Source organism: Cajanus cajan, chromosome 10 (assembly GCF_000230855.2).
Source record: "Cajanus cajan strain Asha chromosome 10, NIPB_CcT2T_4, whole genome shotgun sequence".
Lineage (NCBI taxonomy): Eukaryota > Viridiplantae > Streptophyta > Magnoliopsida > Fabales > Fabaceae > Cajanus > Cajanus cajan.
The window spans coordinates 27293796-27314068 of NC_138526.1; the positions used below are offsets into that span (position 1 = coordinate 27293796).

The 20273-nt window shown below is 33.1% G+C and overlaps 1 protein-coding gene across 4 annotated transcripts; it reads left to right on the top strand.

The window, feature by feature from the left end:
- The first annotated feature begins 12429 nt into the window (after nt 1–12429).
- Nucleotides 12430–14923, top strand: LOC109793502 (mannosyltransferase APTG1). 4 transcript variants are annotated; one of them, XR_014430187.1, is made up of 4 exons: nt 12430–12689; nt 13192–13216; nt 13751–13902; nt 13992–14923. XR_014430187.1 is itself a non-coding variant. In XM_083065554.1 (3 exons), the coding sequence occupies exons 1-3, from the start codon at nt 12660–12662 to the stop codon at nt 14101–14103; spliced, it is 294 nt and encodes a 97-aa protein (XP_082921680.1). In that variant the 5' UTR covers nt 12433–12659; the 3' UTR covers nt 14104–14923. The 4 variants fall into 4 exon arrangements, 1 of the variants encoding a protein (XP_082921680.1); XR_014430186.1 differs by having other exon boundaries at nt 12431–12642; nt 13192–13279; XR_014430185.1 differs by having other exon boundaries at nt 12434–12689; nt 13192–13279.
- Nucleotides 14924–20273: the final 5350 nt, after the last annotated feature.

Sequence of the window (20273 nt, forward strand, 5' to 3'; positions counted from 1 at the left end):
TTGGAGGATATCACCAAATTAAAGAGTGCAAACACCATTGAAAGGCTAACCTTGGGTGTTCATTGTGAAGGGGTGGAGATTTGAAGACTTGGAGATTCAAAAATTATTTTTTCTTACTTGGTTTTTTCTTGTTTTAATTTCAGCCTTTTTGTATTTGGCCTTTACTTTCTTTCATTTTGGGTTGTAAGTGGCCATTTTAAACTTCTTCAATTTGGTGGTAGTTTCGTGTAGTTTGAAGGTGATTTGAAAACCTTCACCTAGGAAACCGACTAGCATATGCTTTAAGTGCTTTCCTTTGCATGCTTTAAAGCTTTGGTAGTATATTTTCCTAGGACTTTACATTGTTTATTTGTTTCATTTATTGGCCCACCTAGCCTCCGCCACGGGACAATTGATGCAACCCGCAACTATCTCCTCCTTAGCAATTGCCCCGCTGGGTATCGAACTCATGACCTTGGCTCTGATACCACTTGTTAGTCACTTAGCCTCAATTAACTTAAGAGGGGGGGTGAATTAAGTTTTCTAAATTTTTCTCTTATAAAAACTTTTCCAAATTACTTTCTTATCAATTTATTTCCTTAGACAAATTTGTATGTAAAGAACGAATGATGATGCAAACTACACAATTATAATTAATAACAAGAAATTAAAAGTGTAGGGAAAGAAGAATTGCAAACTTGATTTTATACTGGTTCAGTCAATCCTGCCTACATCCAGTCCTCAAGTCTCCCACTTGAGACTTTCACTACTCTTGTAAACCTTACAAGACTTGAATCCTCCAACACCTCGGAACTCCCTTTCCTTGTGTTGAGATTCAAACACCAACAAGGAGAAAAACCCTTTCTCCTTTACAGATCCAATGATCTATTGAGTTTTACAAAATGACTCTCTTGAAGAGTGGATATTACACTTTTATGATCTTAAAGAACTCTTTAGAGATTTTGCAAATGACTTTGGTCAAGTATATTTTATAAATGATTTTCACAATAAAGTTTGTCAATTTTCTCTGAAAAAATTATAGGTATTTATAGACAATTGTTTCTTGGGTTATGTCTTTTCATGAAGAGTTGTAACTTTCTATAATTTTTCAGAAAATAGGCTCTGGTAATCGATTACAAGACTTGGTAACCGATTACAACGGTTTAAGTTCAAAATGTTTGAAACGTTGTATAATTTAAATTCAAATTTTAAAATTTTCTCTTCTGGTAATCGATTACAGGAATGGGTAATCAATTACCAGAGAGCATTTTATCATTTGAACTAGTTTTCTTTCTCTGGTAATTGATTACATCAAGTGGTAATCGATTACCAGACACATATCACTTGATTTGGCTTATGAAAACTTAAGATATAGAAAGTTTCTATTTTCCAGTTAAAATTATTTTTGTTTAATCTTTTGAATACTCTTTTTGCTTTATTTTCAAACAACTTATTCTTATATTGAAAAAGATTAAGTTTAGGTTTTCTTGAAATCCTTATTTTAATGGCCAAGTGAAATTTACAAATTCTAAAAGTTCATTTTACATACTAAGCTAAGCAGTCAAGACTTATCTAGTTATTACTTGAGATCTTGCTTCTTGATCAGCTTGCTTTAACTTGACCTTTATTTTCTTCAATGCTTTTGGAATCATCAAAACTTTGTGCATATTTTCTTCCACATTCTCCCCCTTTTTGATGATGACAATTCACTGCAAAGGGAAAGAAAATAAAACAATGTATTTCGATCACTCCCCCTTAAACTCTCCCCCTTAAACTCTCCCCCTTAGTAAAGCATTGATTGAAGTTACTTTTATTTTATGAAAGGAGTTGTACTTATGTTTTGAAAAAGATTGTAGAGATCAATGTTTATATTTTAAAACATAAGTTTCAAGTTGGGCATCAAGAATATTTTTGTCAAAATATTTTAATCAAACTTAGCCCAAAGTAATGTTAGAAAGAAAATAAACATTTTCTTTTCCTTTGCGATGTTATCTCTCCCCCTTTGGCAACATTAAAAAGTCAAGTATAAGATTTAAGATAAATGTTGTCTTTTTTCCTTTTGTGATCCTTATCCTTTCTCTCCCCCTTTGGCAATATCAAAAAGAATATAATAACAAAATAATCCAAAGGTAAAGATCAAGCCAAAAATTTTGGTTTGCCTTATTTGTAGTCCAAGGAAAAAATTAACTTGCCCATCATTGACATTTCAAATTCACTTTGCATATCATTAGAAAACTCTTTACACAAGTGATCATTAGTAGTTCCAAAAATAAATCATCAACATAAATTTGCACTATAAGAATATCATTCATTTTTATTTTGATAAATTAATGTTGTATCAACCTTTCCTCTTGTAAATTCTTTTTCCAAAATAAATTTACTTAGTCTTTCATACCATGCCCTAGGAGCTGGTTTTAATCCATATACAACCTTTTTCAACTTAAAGACATGGTTTAGAAATTATGAGTTTTCAAATCTAGATGGTTGTTCAACATATACTTCTTCTTGAATAAAATCATTTAGAAATGCACTTTTGACATCCATTTAATATAGTTTGAAATTCATTATAGATGCATAGGCTATTAACATTTTAATGGTTTCTAGTCTTGCTACAAGTGCATATGTTTCTTCATAATCTATGCCTTCTTCTTGATTATATACTTTAGCAACCTAGTCTAGCTTTGTTTCTTATAATTATACCATGTTCATTTAATTTATTTCTAAATACCCATTTGGTTCAAATAATTGGATGATTATATGGTGTAGGGACTAGTTTCCATACTTGATTTTTCTCAAATTGATTTAACTTTTCTTGCATAGCATTTATCCAATGTTCATCATTTAAGTCTTCATCAATGATTTTTAACTTCTATTTTAGAAACAAAAACCAAGTTATTGCATGCTTCTTTGAGAGAGTATCTAGTTGTTACCTCTTTTGATATGTCTCCATGATATTTTCAAGAGGATGATTTCTTGAGATTCTCAACTCTCTTTGAGGAATCATGTTTGTTTGATTCTCTTGAATTATGGAATCCTCCATCCCTTCATCTTCTTTATCCTAATGAGTTTGCTCATGAATATGAGTGTCTTCAAAGCTTTCTACAATATCATCAATAATATCTTTTCTTGGACAACCAAGGTTAGTTTCATCAAATATAACATGAATTGATTCCTCTATTGTCATTCATTACCAAGTTTATTTTTCTCAAATTTAATTTTTGGTAATCCTATTTCTAAATCTTTTGAGATTAATATATTTAAGTTTTCCATGTTTATGTGAGCAATTCTTTTATGCCATAATTATGATTCATCATCTTCACTCAAGACATTGAGAATGACTCATATTTTTCTCTAATTTTATCTTGTATACAGTGTTTACTCTAAATCCTATTATTTTAACATGTTTATAATTTTTATGTTCAATAAGAAATTTTTGTGAATCAAAAGATACATAAAAACCTTTATAACATAATTGACTCACTTGATAAACTATGTTTAAGAACTTCCACAAGACATTTTCTATGGAGGTTGAGAAATTTGTACCTATTTTTCCAATGTCAAGTATTTTTCTTTGTTGTTGTCTCCATAGGTTACATGTCCACTTTTCTTATGAGTAATGTCAATGAATTTTAAAGTATCTCCTATCATATGCTTGGAACATTCACTATCAATGTACCAAGTTTGGTCTTTGGAATCCTTCAAGACAAAGAATGAATTGATTTTGGTACCCAAGTTTTCTTTGGGTCCTTAATGTTAGTAATACCAGAAGAACCTTTAGGAATCCAAACCATATTCTTGAGATTGTTAAAATTCTGTCTAATATAGCAAGTTGAAGAATTATGACCTTTCTTTCCACAATAAAAACATGTTGTGAATGGAGAACTAGTAACTTGTGTGGGAACAAAGAAATTTTTGTATTTCTTTTGTTGTTTTTGAGGATTATATCCTAATCCTTCCTTATCAAATACACATTTTTGTTTTCCTAATATTATATCTAAATTATTTCTTCCACTAGTAAATTTTGCAAGAGTGTTTCTTAGGTTACAAATTTCCTCTTTAAATCTATTGCATGTTGAACATGGATGATTTATTTTATTTGTTTCTAAATTATTTTTAATCTCTTGATTTTCTTCTTTAGAATTTATTATCCTAATTTCGGTTTTAAGATCATCTAATTCATTATTTAATTTCGAAATTTCTTTTTCCAAGTTTGAAATTGTTTTCTTATATGATGATACTAATTTTGCAAGTTTAAAGGATTCTTTATGTAAATCATTGAATGCATCTTGAAGTTCATCAAATGAGAATGAGATATCATTGTTAGAAGATGTTACCTCTTCTTCGCTTTCGTAATCTTTGGCCATGAGTCCCAAATTTACAACTTCATTTTCAGATTCACTTGAAGAATCCATGTCATTTTCTTCCCAAGTGATATAAGCCTTCTTCCCTTTCATTTCTTTGAAGCTTTTCTTGTTGGATTTTTCTATTTTTCTTTTAAAGATCGGACATTCTAATCTCAAATGTCCCGGTTGATTGCATTCATAGCATCTTGGGGTTGAAGAAGATTCTTCTCCTTTCTTCTTTATGTTGAAATTGAATTTTCTTCTATTTCCTCTATTCTTTAGAAATTTGTGGAATCTTTTTACAAAGAGATTGAAATCTTCATCATCATCATCATCTTCCTCAATGTTGTCATCTTTTTCATTTTCTTCATGAGAGGATGAAGATGCTTTAAGTGCTATACTTTTCTTCTTTTTATCACTAATTTCATTTTGACTTAGTCTCATCAATTCCATTTCATGCTCTTGAATTTCCAAATAGAGATGCAAGAAACATGGTTGTTAGATCTTTTGATTCAGCAATTGCAGTCACTTTCGGTTGCCATTCCCTACTCAAACATCTCAAAACTTTATTAATAAGATCTTCGTTAGGAAACACTTTTCCTAGAGATGCAAGATGATTAATTATATGTGTAAATCTCTTTTGCATGTCTTGTATGCTTTCATTTTGATTCATTCTAAATAATTCATATTCATGAGTGAGAGTGTTTATCCTAGATCTTTTCACATCATTAGTGCCTTCATGTGTTACTTCAAGTGTATCCCACATTTCTTTAGCATTTTTACAATTTGAAATTCTAAAATATTCATCAATTCCTAAAGTAGAAGTAATTATATTTTTGGTTTTCAAATTCTATTGAACTTTTCTTCTATCATCATCACTCCATTGATCTTTGGGTAAATCTTTTATTTCATGACCTTCTACAATAATGGGAATGAAAGGACCATTTTCAATAGCATCCCATATGTTTAAGTCTATGGCTTCTATAAAAATTTGCATCCTAGATTTCCAATAATGATACCCTTCACCATTGAATATAGGAGGTCAATAATAGAGTTTCCTTCGGGAAATAAAAAATTTGATGAGGCCATTTCAATTCTTGAAGCTTTTAAGCCTTATACAAGAAACATGCTCTTGATACCACTTGTTGGATCGAGCGCTTACCACTAAGGCCAAAAGCTATAGCTGATAGTCAGGGCGCAACTCTTTCTACTTAAGAGCGTAGCAGCCAAGTGCCATGATTTGACAGTGACTTGGCCCACCTAGCCTCTGTCACGGGACAATTGATACAACCCGCAACACAAGTTACACTTGAAGAACATCAGGCACATCCCTCACATGCGCCGCAACTTGATCTTAGTACAAGAACTTGATGAAGATTGTTACCATAATTCTTTTGGTAATGGAAAATGGAAGTGCACCAGAGGGACTTTGGTGATAGCAAAGGGAGAGAAGCAGAATACTCTTTATTGGACATCAGTTAAGCTTTCTACACCTCAAGTGAATGCAAGTGAGGATTGTTATACAAATTTATGGCATAAACATCTTGGTCACTTGAGTGAGAAGGGTCTTGATACTCTTGCAAGACAAGGGTTGCTTCCAATTGATGGTACTTCTCTTGAAACTTGTTTTGGCTGCCTTGTTGGTAAGCAACATAGAATTTCTTTTCGCACTTATCCTCCCCACATAGAAGGCCATGTATATTGGATTTAGTTCATACTGATGTTTGCACTATGGATTCTAAAACCCTTAGTGGTTACACTTATTTTGTCACTTTTATTAATGATCATTCTAGAAAAGTGTGGGCTTTTATTTTGAAATCCAAAGATCAGGTACTTGATGTAACAGCCCAATTTTTACTGGGCCAAGAGCCCAATTAATTAAGGTGGTTTAGTAGCTCGGAACAGACCGTTCCAAAATATGACCATTGTGAGTATTAAATGCACCCCAGAACGGGTCGTTCTGGTTTGAGAACGGGCCATTCTGGATGTGATTTTTAGTCGTGATTTAAGGGTCCAGAACGGGCCATTCCAGATTTGGAATAGGCTGTTCAGGCGAAGCCTGATGCCTATAAATTGAGCTCTCTGCCACTCCCAAAACGCACACCTCTCATTTTCTGATTTCTTTTCTTCTTCTCTTTTTTCTTTTGCTCTACTTTCTGCTTCAGACCGAGGGGATCCCAGCGAGGGAGACCAATCAAATCTTGTGTAGGTTCAACTTCTACATATCAAGGTACGGGGGAAAAGGGGATTATTTATATGTAGAGTTACATGAGGGAATTGAGTAGAGGAAGAGTCCCTTAGGATTATGAGTAATTTTATAATTATTTCTGTTTAGAGAACTATTGGTCTTATGTGATTCTGTATATATTTAGGACTACGAATATATGATTTATTTGTAAAAATGATGCTTTGGGAGAGAGAACGAAATTATAGAAAAGTGCCTGTAAGTTAGGTTTTGGAAAACTTGGATTATTTCTATTTGAGAAATTGATGATACCATTAGATTTTGTATGTGTTGAGGATTATAAATATATATTTAATTTGTAAGAATGATGATCTGGAAGAGAGAACGAAATTGTAGAAAAGTGCCCGTGAGTTAGGTTTTGGAATAATTAGGGGTTTTACTATTTATGTTAAAATTATATTAAATTGATAATTCTATTAATTGGTTTATTAATTTATGAATGTTATTGTTATGTTAATTGATAAGAATTGATGATCTAGATGTGAATTGCTTGAGAGGTGTGTAAACCCTTATTTTGTTGGACTTATCTGTTGTGTATGTGATATGGAATTGTGTATGTAATATGGAATTGAGCTATGAGATGAGATGTTATATGGATGTAAATATGATTGTGATTGTGGTTCCTCACACTAATGACCAGGGATGAGACGAACCTTGAGTAGTGATGCTTCAAGGACGAGCGTGCCCCTGGCATGGTGTGGGATGAGTGAGGCAATTAACACGCATCACTTATGTCACATATGGCAGCCCTAGCATAGGGTTAATTGCAAGACTTGTGTGGATTGTAATGTGATTGTGGTTCCTCACACTAATGACCAGGGATGAGATGAACCTTGAGTAAGTGATTCTACAAGGACGAGCGTTCCCCTGGCATGGTGTGGGATGAGTGAGACAATTAACCCGTATCACTTGTGTCAGATGTGGCGTGGCCTTGACATAGTGTTAATTGTAATATTTGTGTGGATTGTGATGGATTGGTGTAATTGTGAATTGAGATGTGAAGATGAATGATTGATAGAATGATGATATATCTATAAAAATGCTTGTAAATAACATTTCAAGTTATGATGAGATGATGTTGTGGATTTCCTTGTGTGCTTTATATATAAATGTTTTCTTTTCTCACCGTACAATTTGTGGATGTTTTAGGTGAGGAAGATCCGGCTTTGAGTGGCATCTAGAATGTCAACCGTTGAGTTGTGGGTGTGCTCTAATATTGTGACATCGGGGTAGAGAATTCTAGGATAAATTTTTATATGTATTTAGAGTTATAACTTATCTTTTGAAAGCAATTTGTAAACTCTCAAGTTTTACTTTCAAAATTTCATTTTTAATTATTTTGGTTATTTATGAAGGTTTTATGTGAACCCTTTTACTAATGTTAAATATTTTATTCTTTAGTTTATTTACAAGATTTATTTATATATGTGTTGAGGGTAGTAAGGGTGTCACACTTGATGTGTTCAAACACTTTCATGCAAGTGTTGAAAGAGAAATAGGCAAATTGTTGAAGTGTGTTAAAGTAGATAATGGTGGTGAATATAGGGGTCCATTTGAGCACTATTGCAAGGACCATGGTATCAAGCTTGAGAAGACAGTTCCAAAGACCCCTCAACACAATGGGGTTGCAAAGAGAATGAACTGCACAATTAATGATAGAATTAGATTCATGCTTTCTCTTGCCAAATTACCTAAAGCCTTCTGGGGTGAAGCTTTGAGAACTGTAGTGGACTTGATCAACCTTTCTCCCTTTGTTCCTCTTGATAGTGATGTTCTAGAGAGGGTGTAGAGCGGGAAAAATGTCTCCTATAGTCACTTGAAGGTGTTTGGTTGCAAGGCATTTGTTCATATCCTTAAAGATGAAAGAACCAAGCTTGATAGTGAGTTTAAACAATGTGTTTTCTTGGGTTATGGTCGAGATGATTTTGGTTACAGGTTTTAGGATCCGATTGATAAGAAGATTGTTAGAAGCTGAGATGTTGTTTTTCTTAAAGACCAAACCATAGAAGATATTAACAACAAGAAGAAGCCAAAATAGATTACTCGCGAGGACATTAATGTTGAGCTAGAACCTCCTGCCAAGGCCACTAATAATGGAGGATATGCGAATGAAAATGTGGAGAATATAATTAATGTGCCAGAGTCACAAATTAATGAACAAGTAGAGTTTGTTCCTCATGAACCACCTATAGTGTTACAGTTGAGAAGATCTACTAGTGAGTCTCGTCCTTCACAAAAATATTCCCCACTTGAGTATCTGTTGTTAATTGATGGTGGAGAGCCAAAGAGCTATGAAGAATCTATGTCACATGAAGGAAAGGATAAATGGTATATAACCATGCAAGAGGAGATGAAATCCTTACATGAGAATCATACATTTGAGTAGGTGAAGTTGGCCCAAGGTAAGAGAGCACTCAAAAATAAGTGGGTGTTCAAGTTGAAATCAGAGGATAATTTCTCACAACCAAGGTACAAGGCAAGCTTTGTTGTCAAGGTTTCAATTAGAAGACAAGAGTTGATTTTGAAGAAATATTTTCACATGTGGTCAAGATGTCTTCAATTAGAGTTGTGCTTGGCCTAGCAGCTAATTTAAACTTGGAGGTTGAACAACTTGATATGAAGACCGCTTTCCTCCATGGTGACTTGGAGGAAGAAATTTATATGGAGCAACTTGAAGGTTTTGTTGTTAAGGGAAAAGATAAGCTTGTCTGCGAATTAAAGAAGAGCTTGTATGGGCTCAAACAAGCTTCAAGGCAATGGTATAAGAAATTTGATTCCTTCATGATGAATCATGGGTATGACAAAACCTCTTCTGATCACTGTGTGTTTGTGAAGAAATTTTTGGATGGTAAATTTATTACTCTCTTGCTTTATGTGGATGACATGTTGATTGTTGGTCATGACATAAGAGAAATTCAAAATCTCAAAAGAGAATTGAACAAGTCCTTTGCAATGAAGGATTTGGGTCCTATAAGGCAAATTCTTGGCATGAAGATTATCCATGATAGGAAGAATGGCAAATTATGGTTATCATAACAAAAGTACATTGAGAAGGTATTGTATAGATTTAGTATGGACAATTCCAAGTCTATTAGTACTCCACTTGCAAGTCACTTCAAATTAAGCTCTAAGCAATGTCCTACAAGTGAGAAAGATAAAGAAGAAATGCAAAAGATTCTATATGCATTTGCAATTGGTAGCTTGATGTATGAAATGGTATGTACAAGACCAAATATTGCTCATGTTATTGGCATAATTAGTCATTTTCTCTCTAATCCATGTAAAGATCATTGGCAAGCTGTGAAATGGATACTTAGGCATCTTAGAGGTACTTCTAGAGTCTGTTTGTGTTTTGGAAGTGGTGAGTCTCTATTAAATGGTTACACAGATGCAGACATGGTTGGTGATGTAGATTCTAGGAAGTCTACTTCTAGTTATATAATTACTTTTGCAGGGGGAGCAGTGTCATGGCAATCTAGACTGCAAAAATGTGTTGCTCTATCTTCTACAAAGGTAGAATATATTGTTATAACAGAAGCTCTTATGGATGTGAAAATTCCTACAAGAGTTAGGACTTTCACAAGAAAAACATGTTTTGTATTGTGATAGTCAAAGTGCAATCCATCTCAATAGGAACTTGACTTTTCATTCAAGGTCAAAGCATATTGAGGTTTGATATCATTAGATACGTGTGTTGGAGATGAAGCAATTATCATTGGAGAAAATTCATACTAAAGAAAATGGCTAAGATTTGATGACAAAGACCTTACCTACAGTAAAGTTTGTTGTTTGCAAAAAGAAGGTGGGTTTGGTTGACTATGGCACTAATTAATTGGTGAAGGGGAGATTTGTCAAGTGGGTCTTTGGGCTCATATTGATTTAAAAATAAAAAATAAAAATAAAAAGTCTAATATGTTAATTGTATTAACATCAGGTGTAGTGACTCTTGGTATGTGAGATCAACCTTTTAGAAGGAGGAGAAATCAAAGAAACATGCATCTTCCTGCATTGTGCCTCTTTTGAAATAGAGAGAAGAAGAAAAATTCTGTGAGAAAGAGTGGAGCAACCAACATTGGAGAAGAAGTGTTTGGTACCAATTTCTATGTATTTTGGTTTTCTCTATTGTTTGGTTAGATACCTATTTGAGAGTTTTCTTGTGTTGTTATCCACCATATTGGTGAAGAGCTATTTCTAGTGATCCCTTGTCATTCCAGGAGGACTTGTGGTATACCCATTGATTATTATTAGTGGAGTTTTTACTAGATTAGATCTCGGGGATTTTTACCTCTTATGGAAGGTTTTCCCACGTTAAAAATTTTATGCATCTTGCTGAAATTATCTTGTTGCTTCTAGAGCCTATTATTATTATTTATATAGGATATTCAATTTTGCTTCCACTTAATTGTTATTATTCTGGTTATTTTTCCCAACAACCATAGAGGGATTGGAATAGCACATGGCCATGGAATGGCATAAATGCATTTAACTGATTAAAAGTGAAAAATATTTGTAAAGTTCGGAAATTTTATTCAGAAAGAAAAATACTAACACTACAAGAAATGTTACATATAGTGACATATATGTAGTGTCATTATAGGTACAATATATGTAAGTATATATCTATTTGCTATATAGCTACATACAATTTTAGTGTTGATTTTGAATGAAATTTAACAACATATTTTGTATATCACTATAGTTTATATTGACACTTTTTAATAATATACCAACATATATTATATATATTATATGGGTAAAAATAATTTTTAGTGATACATATTGTATCACTATAAAGTGTGTATCACTCTATGACAATTTTCTTGTAGTATAATCATCATATTACGCATACCTTCCTTCATATTTCGATAACCATGCTACATAGGCAGCACCAAAGTACATAGACATAAATGGATTGATAAGACCATCAAAAGATTCATCAAGTTTATAATCCCTATAGCTCATTTCCCTAAACAAAACAATACATTGCACATATATTAGTTTAAAAGAAACTAAGGCACTACTCGAATACTATTATGTTCATTTTTGGCAAAATTAAGATGTATGTATTTCTTTATATATGTAAAGTTTAATTATCTTTTTAATTTTTATAATTTTGTAAAATTTATCTTTTAGTTTTTATAATTAAAATTTTTTTATTTTAATCTTTATAGATATCAATTTTTTTCCCCTTTAGTTCATGTAATTGAATAAACTCTTTTTTTAATCTTCATATTTCTTTTTCAAGTTCTTAAAGTTGCAAAACTTTTCCTTTGTCCCTGTAATATATATATATATATATATATATATATATATATATATATTAAAATATAATATTTCTAAATATGGATTAAAAAATAAAGTTTGTGAAATTATAAAGATAAAAAAATAATTAAACATAATTACAAAATCAACCAAACTCTTGCAGTATATTAAAGCTTTCTAAATGGTAATATTTATTGTTTGAAAAAGATAAATAAAATCTAGAATTTGGAAAAGTCAAAAATATTTGTTAATAAGAATGTCATTTCAGTACCTATTAAATTCGTTGATGATAGATATCAGTCTAATTTTAAAATTATATAAATCTTTTATATGAATTTAATGATAATGCATTTAATATCTTGCTTTTTATAAATAATTAATTAATTAAAATAATTATAAGTAAAAAAGAGAAACAATTTTTATTAGTAAAATATTAAGAGTACTCATCCGAGTTTTTTTTGGCGGTTTTAGTATTATATTTCTAGCTATCGTCACAAAAGAATGATATTTTTCATTCTTAACGGTTCAAAAGAATGACATTTTTTTATATTATTTTTAAAAGAATAAAAATCAAAAATAAAAATCTTATTCTTAGATTATTTATCCGTTCCCTCACTCGCTCACTCCCCCACTCTCGCTTACTCCCCGTCCCTCTCCCAGACGAGGTCGATGTCGCGGCAAGAGGTCAACCCAAGAAGAGGAAGTTCAAGAAGTTCAGTTTAAGGGGCGTCGATCTCGACGCACTTCTCGCCATGTCCACTGATGAACTCGTGAAGCTCTTCAGTGCTCACGCTCGCAGAAGGTTCTAGAGAGGTATCACCAGAAAGCCCATGGCCTTGATTAAGAAGCTTCGCAAAGGGGTACTATTTTCTATCCTCTTTTCGCCTATGGGCTATGGTTACTGATTTCTGTATTATACTTCCAATTGATCATTGTACTACGTCGATTTGTGTGGACACGATTTTATGTGATATGTTTTATTAGTAAAATGCATAATTTAATTTTTAGTAGGACATTCTTTATTAATTAAAGTCGGTATTAGGTCAAGAAAATTGAGTATTGGGATTAAGATTGGATTGAAGCATTGTAAATTGATATAGTTGAGAGCAATGGCCAGGATAGTGTGTGAAATGTACTTTTTATGAAGGGGAAAGAGTGTTAGAATCTCTAATGGGCTTGTAAGAGTTTCACTCTATAAAATTTGAGGTTTTAATTTATTGTATAGGAGTGCATATCTGCTGATTATTATTTATTTGAATGCAAGTGTATTCTGATGGATTGTTGATATTTGCTTATTGTGAGGTATATTTTCTGGAATTAAATTGAATTATTTGTTTGATAAATCTTTTTGATTGGTCACAGAAAAGGGAAGCTCCACCAGGTGCAGGTGAGAAGCCAGAACCAGTCCGCACCCACCTCCGTAACATGATCATTGTGCCTGAGATGATTGGTAGCATTATTTGTTTAATTTTGTGAAGTTAAATTTATTTTGATAAGTTGGCGTGTTTGTTGCGAGATATGGTTTATCATAATTGATTCCGTGGTATCACCATCTATATTGAAATGGTATTTTTGATGAGCGTATTTGGATCTTTGTACAAGCAAAGGCTGATTTGCCATGGGTTTTGAACGTGTTATTAATGGAGTTAATGGAACTTTGACACATGGTTGGTAGTTTGATACACCAATTTGCAATGGGTTGAGCCGGATTGGCTACGTTTTCAAGTTTGGGTTTGTTACTCTTGTTCGGCATACACTTTCATAGGATATAGAAATTATTAATTTTCTTGTTATTGTTTTGTTCTGATTTGATTTGTTTATATATTATTATCTCCAGTCCTTTTTATATCAAGAGTTGAGCAAAAAAAACTTCTGTAAGAACCTAGAATAAATATTTAATATATTCTTTGTTTTCTAACAGAGAGGACTTGAGGATGTCATGAACCACCTTGCTAGAGAAGCTCTTCATGGGAAATTGAAAAGCATCATATTCCTAACGCCATGCCATGCCACTCCCTACTATTCAATGTTGCATCATAACCTGTCAATGCAATTTCTGGATTGCACGTCAAGGTTTGGAATATACAATTCTGCTATAGCTTCTAATCTTAAATGGGACTTCATTAAGTTCATAATTCATGTTAATGAATCTTGTTCAACAGTGAAGAGAAAGGAGTTCTTGATGAGTCTGACCGTTTCTTGATGAACCCTGTTCCTTTTGTGTCTGAATATGCAAAAAAACATGTCTCTGCCCAGCCACATTGTTTTATTTGATTCAGAAGAACAAAAATTAAGGAACCTTTTGATAGACTATGGCCAAGGCCAAGGAATCCAAGAGGTGATATCTTAAAAGAACCAAGAGGAATGGGATGATCTTAAAGACCTTTTTCATATGTTTGTACATATAGTAGTTTTTTTGTATAGGCTTATTTTTGCCTTTGTATTTGTGAGGCACTTTACTTGCTTTTATTAGTGATTGTATATTATTTTTAGGGTGGGTTACTTGGAGAGTTTAACTCCATTTAACCTCCCTAGTTGATACATTCATTTTGTATTTTTTCAGTAGGGAAAAAAGGGTGACATTTAGCAATGCTTGAGGGAGTGACTAGTAATTGGGCTAGAATTGGGCCTAGGCAAAATTTTGCATATTAGACTCATTTTGCTCCTAATTTTTCATAGATTTGATTTAGCTAGGTCTCATCATCATATGATGAACCTAACTAAACCAAATCAAATATTTTTGAATTAAATCATGGAGCATTTTGGAGCCTTGGCCGCCTAGCCTCCTTCCTTGTTCTTGGCCGAAATTCACTAAGTTCTCCTTCAAGTTTTGAAGCTTCTCCTCCAAGTTTCTAAACCTTGGTAGGTTAGGCTAACCTTACCATGGTTCTTAAGTGAACCATGGTCAAGGTTAGCTTCTCCTACAAGTTTTATAAACCATGGATGGTTAGCTACACCTTACCATGGTTCCTAGTGAACCATGGTTAAGGTTAGCTTCTCCTAGAAACTACCTCTCCCTATATATTTGTAAATCCCTCTCTTGTAATCACTTTTGAATATTTGAGAAATAAAACTTCAGATTTCTCTCCCAAAAGTCTCTCCTAAAACCGAAGATAATTTTCTCTCTAAGGTTCTCACCAAAGGTTTTCAGCCTTTGGCCTTGGTTCCTCAAGCTTCCTTCATAAGCTAGGAAGTAATCGAACCTACTACATTGCTTCTCCACCATTGGAGAATCCTCCAAGGTGATTCTGCCACCTCAAGGAGTTCAACCTCAAGAACATTTCGGTCCTTGCATAGAGAACTTGGAAGAAACATCAATCTTCTCCAAGTAGTTCCATCAGTTTTGGTATCTAGAGCCTAGTGCTCTTGAGATTTTGTGTTCTAACTTTTCTTGTTGAATCCGTGTTGTTTTTTCCTTCTCCTTTGTATAAATATGTGTTTGCTGCATGGATCTAAATTTTCTAAAATTTTTTGATAGATCCTATATGTCACATAAGATAAAATTGATTCATGTTTTTGCTTGTTTCTATTAATCCGTGAATCAATTGTTTTGTGCTTTAGGTTCCTATACTTGTGCGTTTTGATTTTGTTTGAGTCTCTCCATTCTATAACATGTGTTCGTGATTGGACTTCATTCACATTGCATTAGTTTTATTTTTGAATCAATTGTTTTGTCATAGAAGTCACGTGTAGTCCTTTTCATGTTGAAAATTCCTAGACTAGCTTGTTGACCTAATTTTTTGTGTTGTTTATGTCCGAAAATTTTTGTGTATTTTCTTATTGAATCTGAACCTTACCTATATGTGCTTTTGTTTTACATATTTGTATTCATAATTTGCTATTAGTTCTGGCAAATTTCCTAGAGTTAGGTTTCTATTATGTCTTGTTAAAAGTTTTGTCAAAAAAAATTACTAAACACTACTTCCTATTAGGTTTCCTTGAGTCTTATTGTGTGGCTGAAACTTTTAACAATTTTTATACATTAGAAACAGAGGCAAAACAGAGGTGTATGTGTTACAAATTCATGAGAAAAATAAAAGAAAATAGTGCCTAAAAATTTGACTTAAAAATACTATAAAATTGTGAAGCACTAGTGAAAACATGCTTGTGAACACCTCTTGTTTTGTGAAAATATTTTTGCTGCAGTTTTTCTAGCCTAAGTCCGAGACCTATAATTGTTCAAAAGGCATTTAAAATCCTGATTAATCAAAGAAAAAGAAGTGAAAAATATTTTGCAAAAAGAAAAGAAAGAAAATAGCAAAAGAAAAAGTAAAAATGAGTGAAAAATTTGTGTGAATTAGATCTCGGTTTTGGTGAAATCTTTGCCTATTAATTTTCAGTCCAGCCACATATTTTGTGTCTTAATTTTGTTTCTAATCTTAGCTTTGTTTTTGTAATCCATTCTAGTGCCTTTGATAGGTTATCCTTTGTGTGCTAGCTTTCTAAATTTGCCTTAATATTTGCTTGTCTTTTTTGTGGAACTCCTTCTAGTTTGTCTCATTTCATTCTACCAATTGGTGCAGCCATTATAAATTGTGCCTTTTCAGTTTTAGCACTAATATTCCAGCAATTGAAGGTGGTTGAGTGCTTCTTAAAAGGTGTAGGAGGCCAAGTCAAAGGAAGTCAACTTGAAGGCTTTGGTGGTTGCTTAGGGAGCTTGTTCTCTCTTGGTGGAAAGCCTCTTGAAAACACCTAGAAGTAACCAAAGTCAAGGTTGCTTCTAAAAGAAGAGTGATACACTTGTGAGGGCTGCATGCTTGGTGGCTGAAATTGGAAGAGAAGCAGCAACAAAATTTTGAAAATTTTGTGAACTTTAGAGACCAATTTTAGTGACAGAAATTTTTGTTACTAAACCTATTTTTCCTTACAAAATCCGTCTCTAAAATTTGTTTCTAATTAGTGGCTAATTTGTTTTCTTTGAAATAATTGCAGCCACTAATTTCATTTGATAGTGAATTTACATTTCATTTGGTGTGAATTTACATTTCATTTAAGTGTGAATTTGCATTTCATTTGGTGTAAATTTGCATTTCATTTTTTTTCTTGTAAATTTTTAATTCTCCATTTTTGTACAAGGCCTTTATTAAGGAGTGTCTTGGAGTGCCTTTGGTGTATCTCCATCTCTCCTTAAGTGTTCTAATAGTAAAACCGTGTAGTAGTTGTGAGAGGGTCCTTGAAGGTCTTTGGTGCCTTTCAAGCTCTCACATAGGTTTAATTGCTTTCAATGCCTAGTTTATGTTTTCTTGTCTTTAAGATTTCATGCAATTTATGTTTTAAGAAATTTATGTTTTCAGCAATTTAAGTTGTCAAGCAATCTATGTTTTCTTGCCATTTATGTTTTCAAGTATTGATTAATTGTACACTTTAGGAACTTGCTTGTTATTTTTCTTTGAAAAATACCTTTGTGAAAATTTTTTTGTGTAAGGAAAACGTACAAGGGGGTTTAGAGATTTTTACTTGAAGAGGCTTAGTTATTAAGTGGCTCTTTAGTAGCTCACCTCCCTCCAAAGTTCAATTTGTACTCTTAGACCTCCAAGTGCCAGTCTAAGCACTCCCCAAAAATACTATTTTCTTAAAAACTATTTTTGTGTGAAAAATCTTTTTGTCTTAAAATGTCTCAAGATTCCTCCCCTAGTGAAAGTGATGGCTCTCTAAAAAGTCTTTCATACATCACAAAAGAGCTCAAATCACTTAAACTATGGAAAAAGCAAGAGTCTCTTCAAAGAGAGAGATAAAATTGAAAGAGAAGGACAACTTGCTTACCTTGAGGAAGAATTGAGAATACTAGAAGAAGAAAAATTGAAAGAAGATATGAAAAAATATAGAAAAAAAAAAGTAGGAGCTCACACTCCCAATACACATCTCGTAATGAAAGCCTTAACGTGGGTAACCATTATCAACCTTCCCCTAGAAGAACTATTAAACCTAGGGAATCCAAGGTGGATCTCCCTCAATTTTTAGGGAAGGATGTGGAGGCCCACCTTGATTGGGAGATGAAGGTAGAACAACTCTTTGCTTGCCATAGGGTAAGTGAAGAAAGGAAAGTTCCACTTGCAACCCTTAGCTTTCAAGGGCATCCAATGTATTGGTGGACCTCTTTGGAAAGAAAAAGGCGTCTCCACAATGATCCTCCTATCCAATATTGGAATGATCTTAGGAGTGCATTGAGGAGGAGACACATTCCCTCTTACTATGGCAGGGAGCTTATGAATAAGTTCCAAAGGCTCCAACAAAAATATATGATTGTTGAACAATATAGGCAATAAATGGAGTTATACATGATGAGGGCATGTATTAGAGAAGAGGAAGCCACTACAGTAGCCAGATTCATGAGTGGTCTTAACTTAGAGATTAGAGACCAAGTGGAGCTACTATCGTACAGGGACCTAAATGACTTGGTCCAACTTTGTGTAAGGTTAAAACAACAAATATTGAGAAAATCTTCTAAAAGAGAAAGCTCTCACTCTAGATATCTTAAGAAAGACTACATGGAGGAAGAAAAACCTTTTGAAAAGAAATTTATTTCAAAACCCTCTAAAGAATTGGCTAAAAAGAAAGAGAAAAATAAAGATAAGGATAAAGATCTCATCACTCCACACACTAGCACAAAGACTAGTGATATTAAATGTTTCAAGTGTCTAGGGAGAGGCCACATTTCTTCTCAATGCCCTACAAAGAAAGTCATGATCTTAAGGGGGCATGACACTTATAGTAGTCAAGAAGAGACTACTACCTCCTCTTCTATAGTGAGAGTGAGGTTGAAACAAAGCTTCAAAGGTCCAAAGTGGAGCCATTTTATCCTTATGAAGGAGAGCTCCTAATGCTTAGGAGAATCCTTCATAATCAACCTAGTGGTACCCTATCACAAAGAGAGAACATCTTTCATATAAGATGTAATGTTTTAAATAATGCTTGTTCTCTCATTGTTGATAGTGGTTCATGGTGCAACTGTTGTAGCACTAGGTTGGTTAAAAAGTTGAGTTTAATTACTATGCCACATCCTCAACCTTATCATTTGCAATGGCTTAATAGGGATGGCGACATAGTAGTTGACCAACAAGTGAAGGTTAAGTTTTCCATTGGGAAGTATGAGGACCAAGCTTTATGTGATATAGTACCAATGGAAGTTTGTCATATTTTGTTAGGAAGACCATGACAATTTGAAAAGAAAACTATACATAATGGTCTTACTAATAAAATTACCTTCACTCATAAGGAAAAGAAATTTGTGCTTTATCCTCTCTCACCTCAACAAGTGGCTGAGGATCAAGCACAAATGAAAATCAAAAGAAAAAGTGAGAAAGTAGGGAAGAGTAAAGAGGAAGAAATATCCTCTAAGGGAGTTATGGATAAATAGAATTTCTTTATTACTAGAAAACCTACGAAAAATATTCTCTTTATTCATAAAGACCTTAACTCTTACCCTCACACTGCCACTAGTCTTGAAGAAGAGATTCACAAATCATTATTTTTAAAGAAAAATAATCTCAACTTCAAGATTTGGTGAAGGAGAAGTGGACTTCACTTAGTTCTACTTCTCATGCTACTTCCTTGGTGGTGCCCAAGGTAGATAGCCTTCCTTTGTGTAGGACTTTTCCTACCTTAATTTTGTCAATAATGCACCCAATTTATGGAATATATTATTCGTTGGATATAACATATGAACCTTCAAGGTTCTTTGTGACAAATTCTTTTCATAGCTATCCAACAAATAATATAATCCAAAATTGTTTAGGAAATTTTTTAGTAGTATTTTCCTTATTTTCTAGGAAATGCCTAGGTTACCACATAGGGTACTTTAGGCAAGACGTTTTAGTTTTTAGGATTAAGTCTTTAGTGTGCTATAGTTTTAGTTTTAGCACATTTTTAGGATTTAGTAATATACCTAGTCTATGTTTAGGAGAGGATCTTATTCATTATATTAGAAGGTCTAGTATCATAGACTTCTTTAGGCCATGAAAGGATTCCTTCTAGGATATACCTTTCACATTTATTTGTTGAAAATATCACCTCTAATGAATTTTATTATATATTTGTAGGTATGGCCAATAATTATGAGGACCCTCGAGATTTGAGGTCAAATCCTTTTCAAGAGGGAGGGGATGATAGACTATGGCCAAGGCCAAGGAATCCAAGAGCTGATATCTTAAAAGAACCAAGAGGAATGGGATGATCTTAAAGACCTTTTTCATATGTTTGTACATATAGTAGTTGATGGAATAACACTAAGGCCAAGAAGACCAAGAGGTGATATATTGAAGGAGGCAAGAGGAATGGGTTAGTGTTGAAAAACCATAGGAGGAGTAAGCCTACTTTTGGGCCTTAGTTCCTAAGTTTTTATAGCATTTATTTTTATTCCTATTTTTGCCCTTGTCTTTAATTTCCTATTTTACCCTTGTATTTTGGGGTATCTTAGTCATAGGATTTATTTTCTTTTGTATTTC

Bases quoted from the DNA above. Each gene is read 5' to 3' on its own strand.
- LOC109793502 (XM_083065554.1), top strand. From the start codon at position 12,660: ATGGCCTTGATTAAGAAGCTTCGCAAAGGG. The intron at 12,690-13,750 runs GTACTATTTTCT...GTTTTCTAACAG, and splicing joins TTAAGAAGCTTCGCAAAGGG to AGAGGACTTGAGGATGTCAT. The intron at 13,903-13,991 runs GTTTGGAATATA...CTTGTTCAACAG, and splicing joins TTTCTGGATTGCACGTCAAG to TGAAGAGAAAGGAGTTCTTG.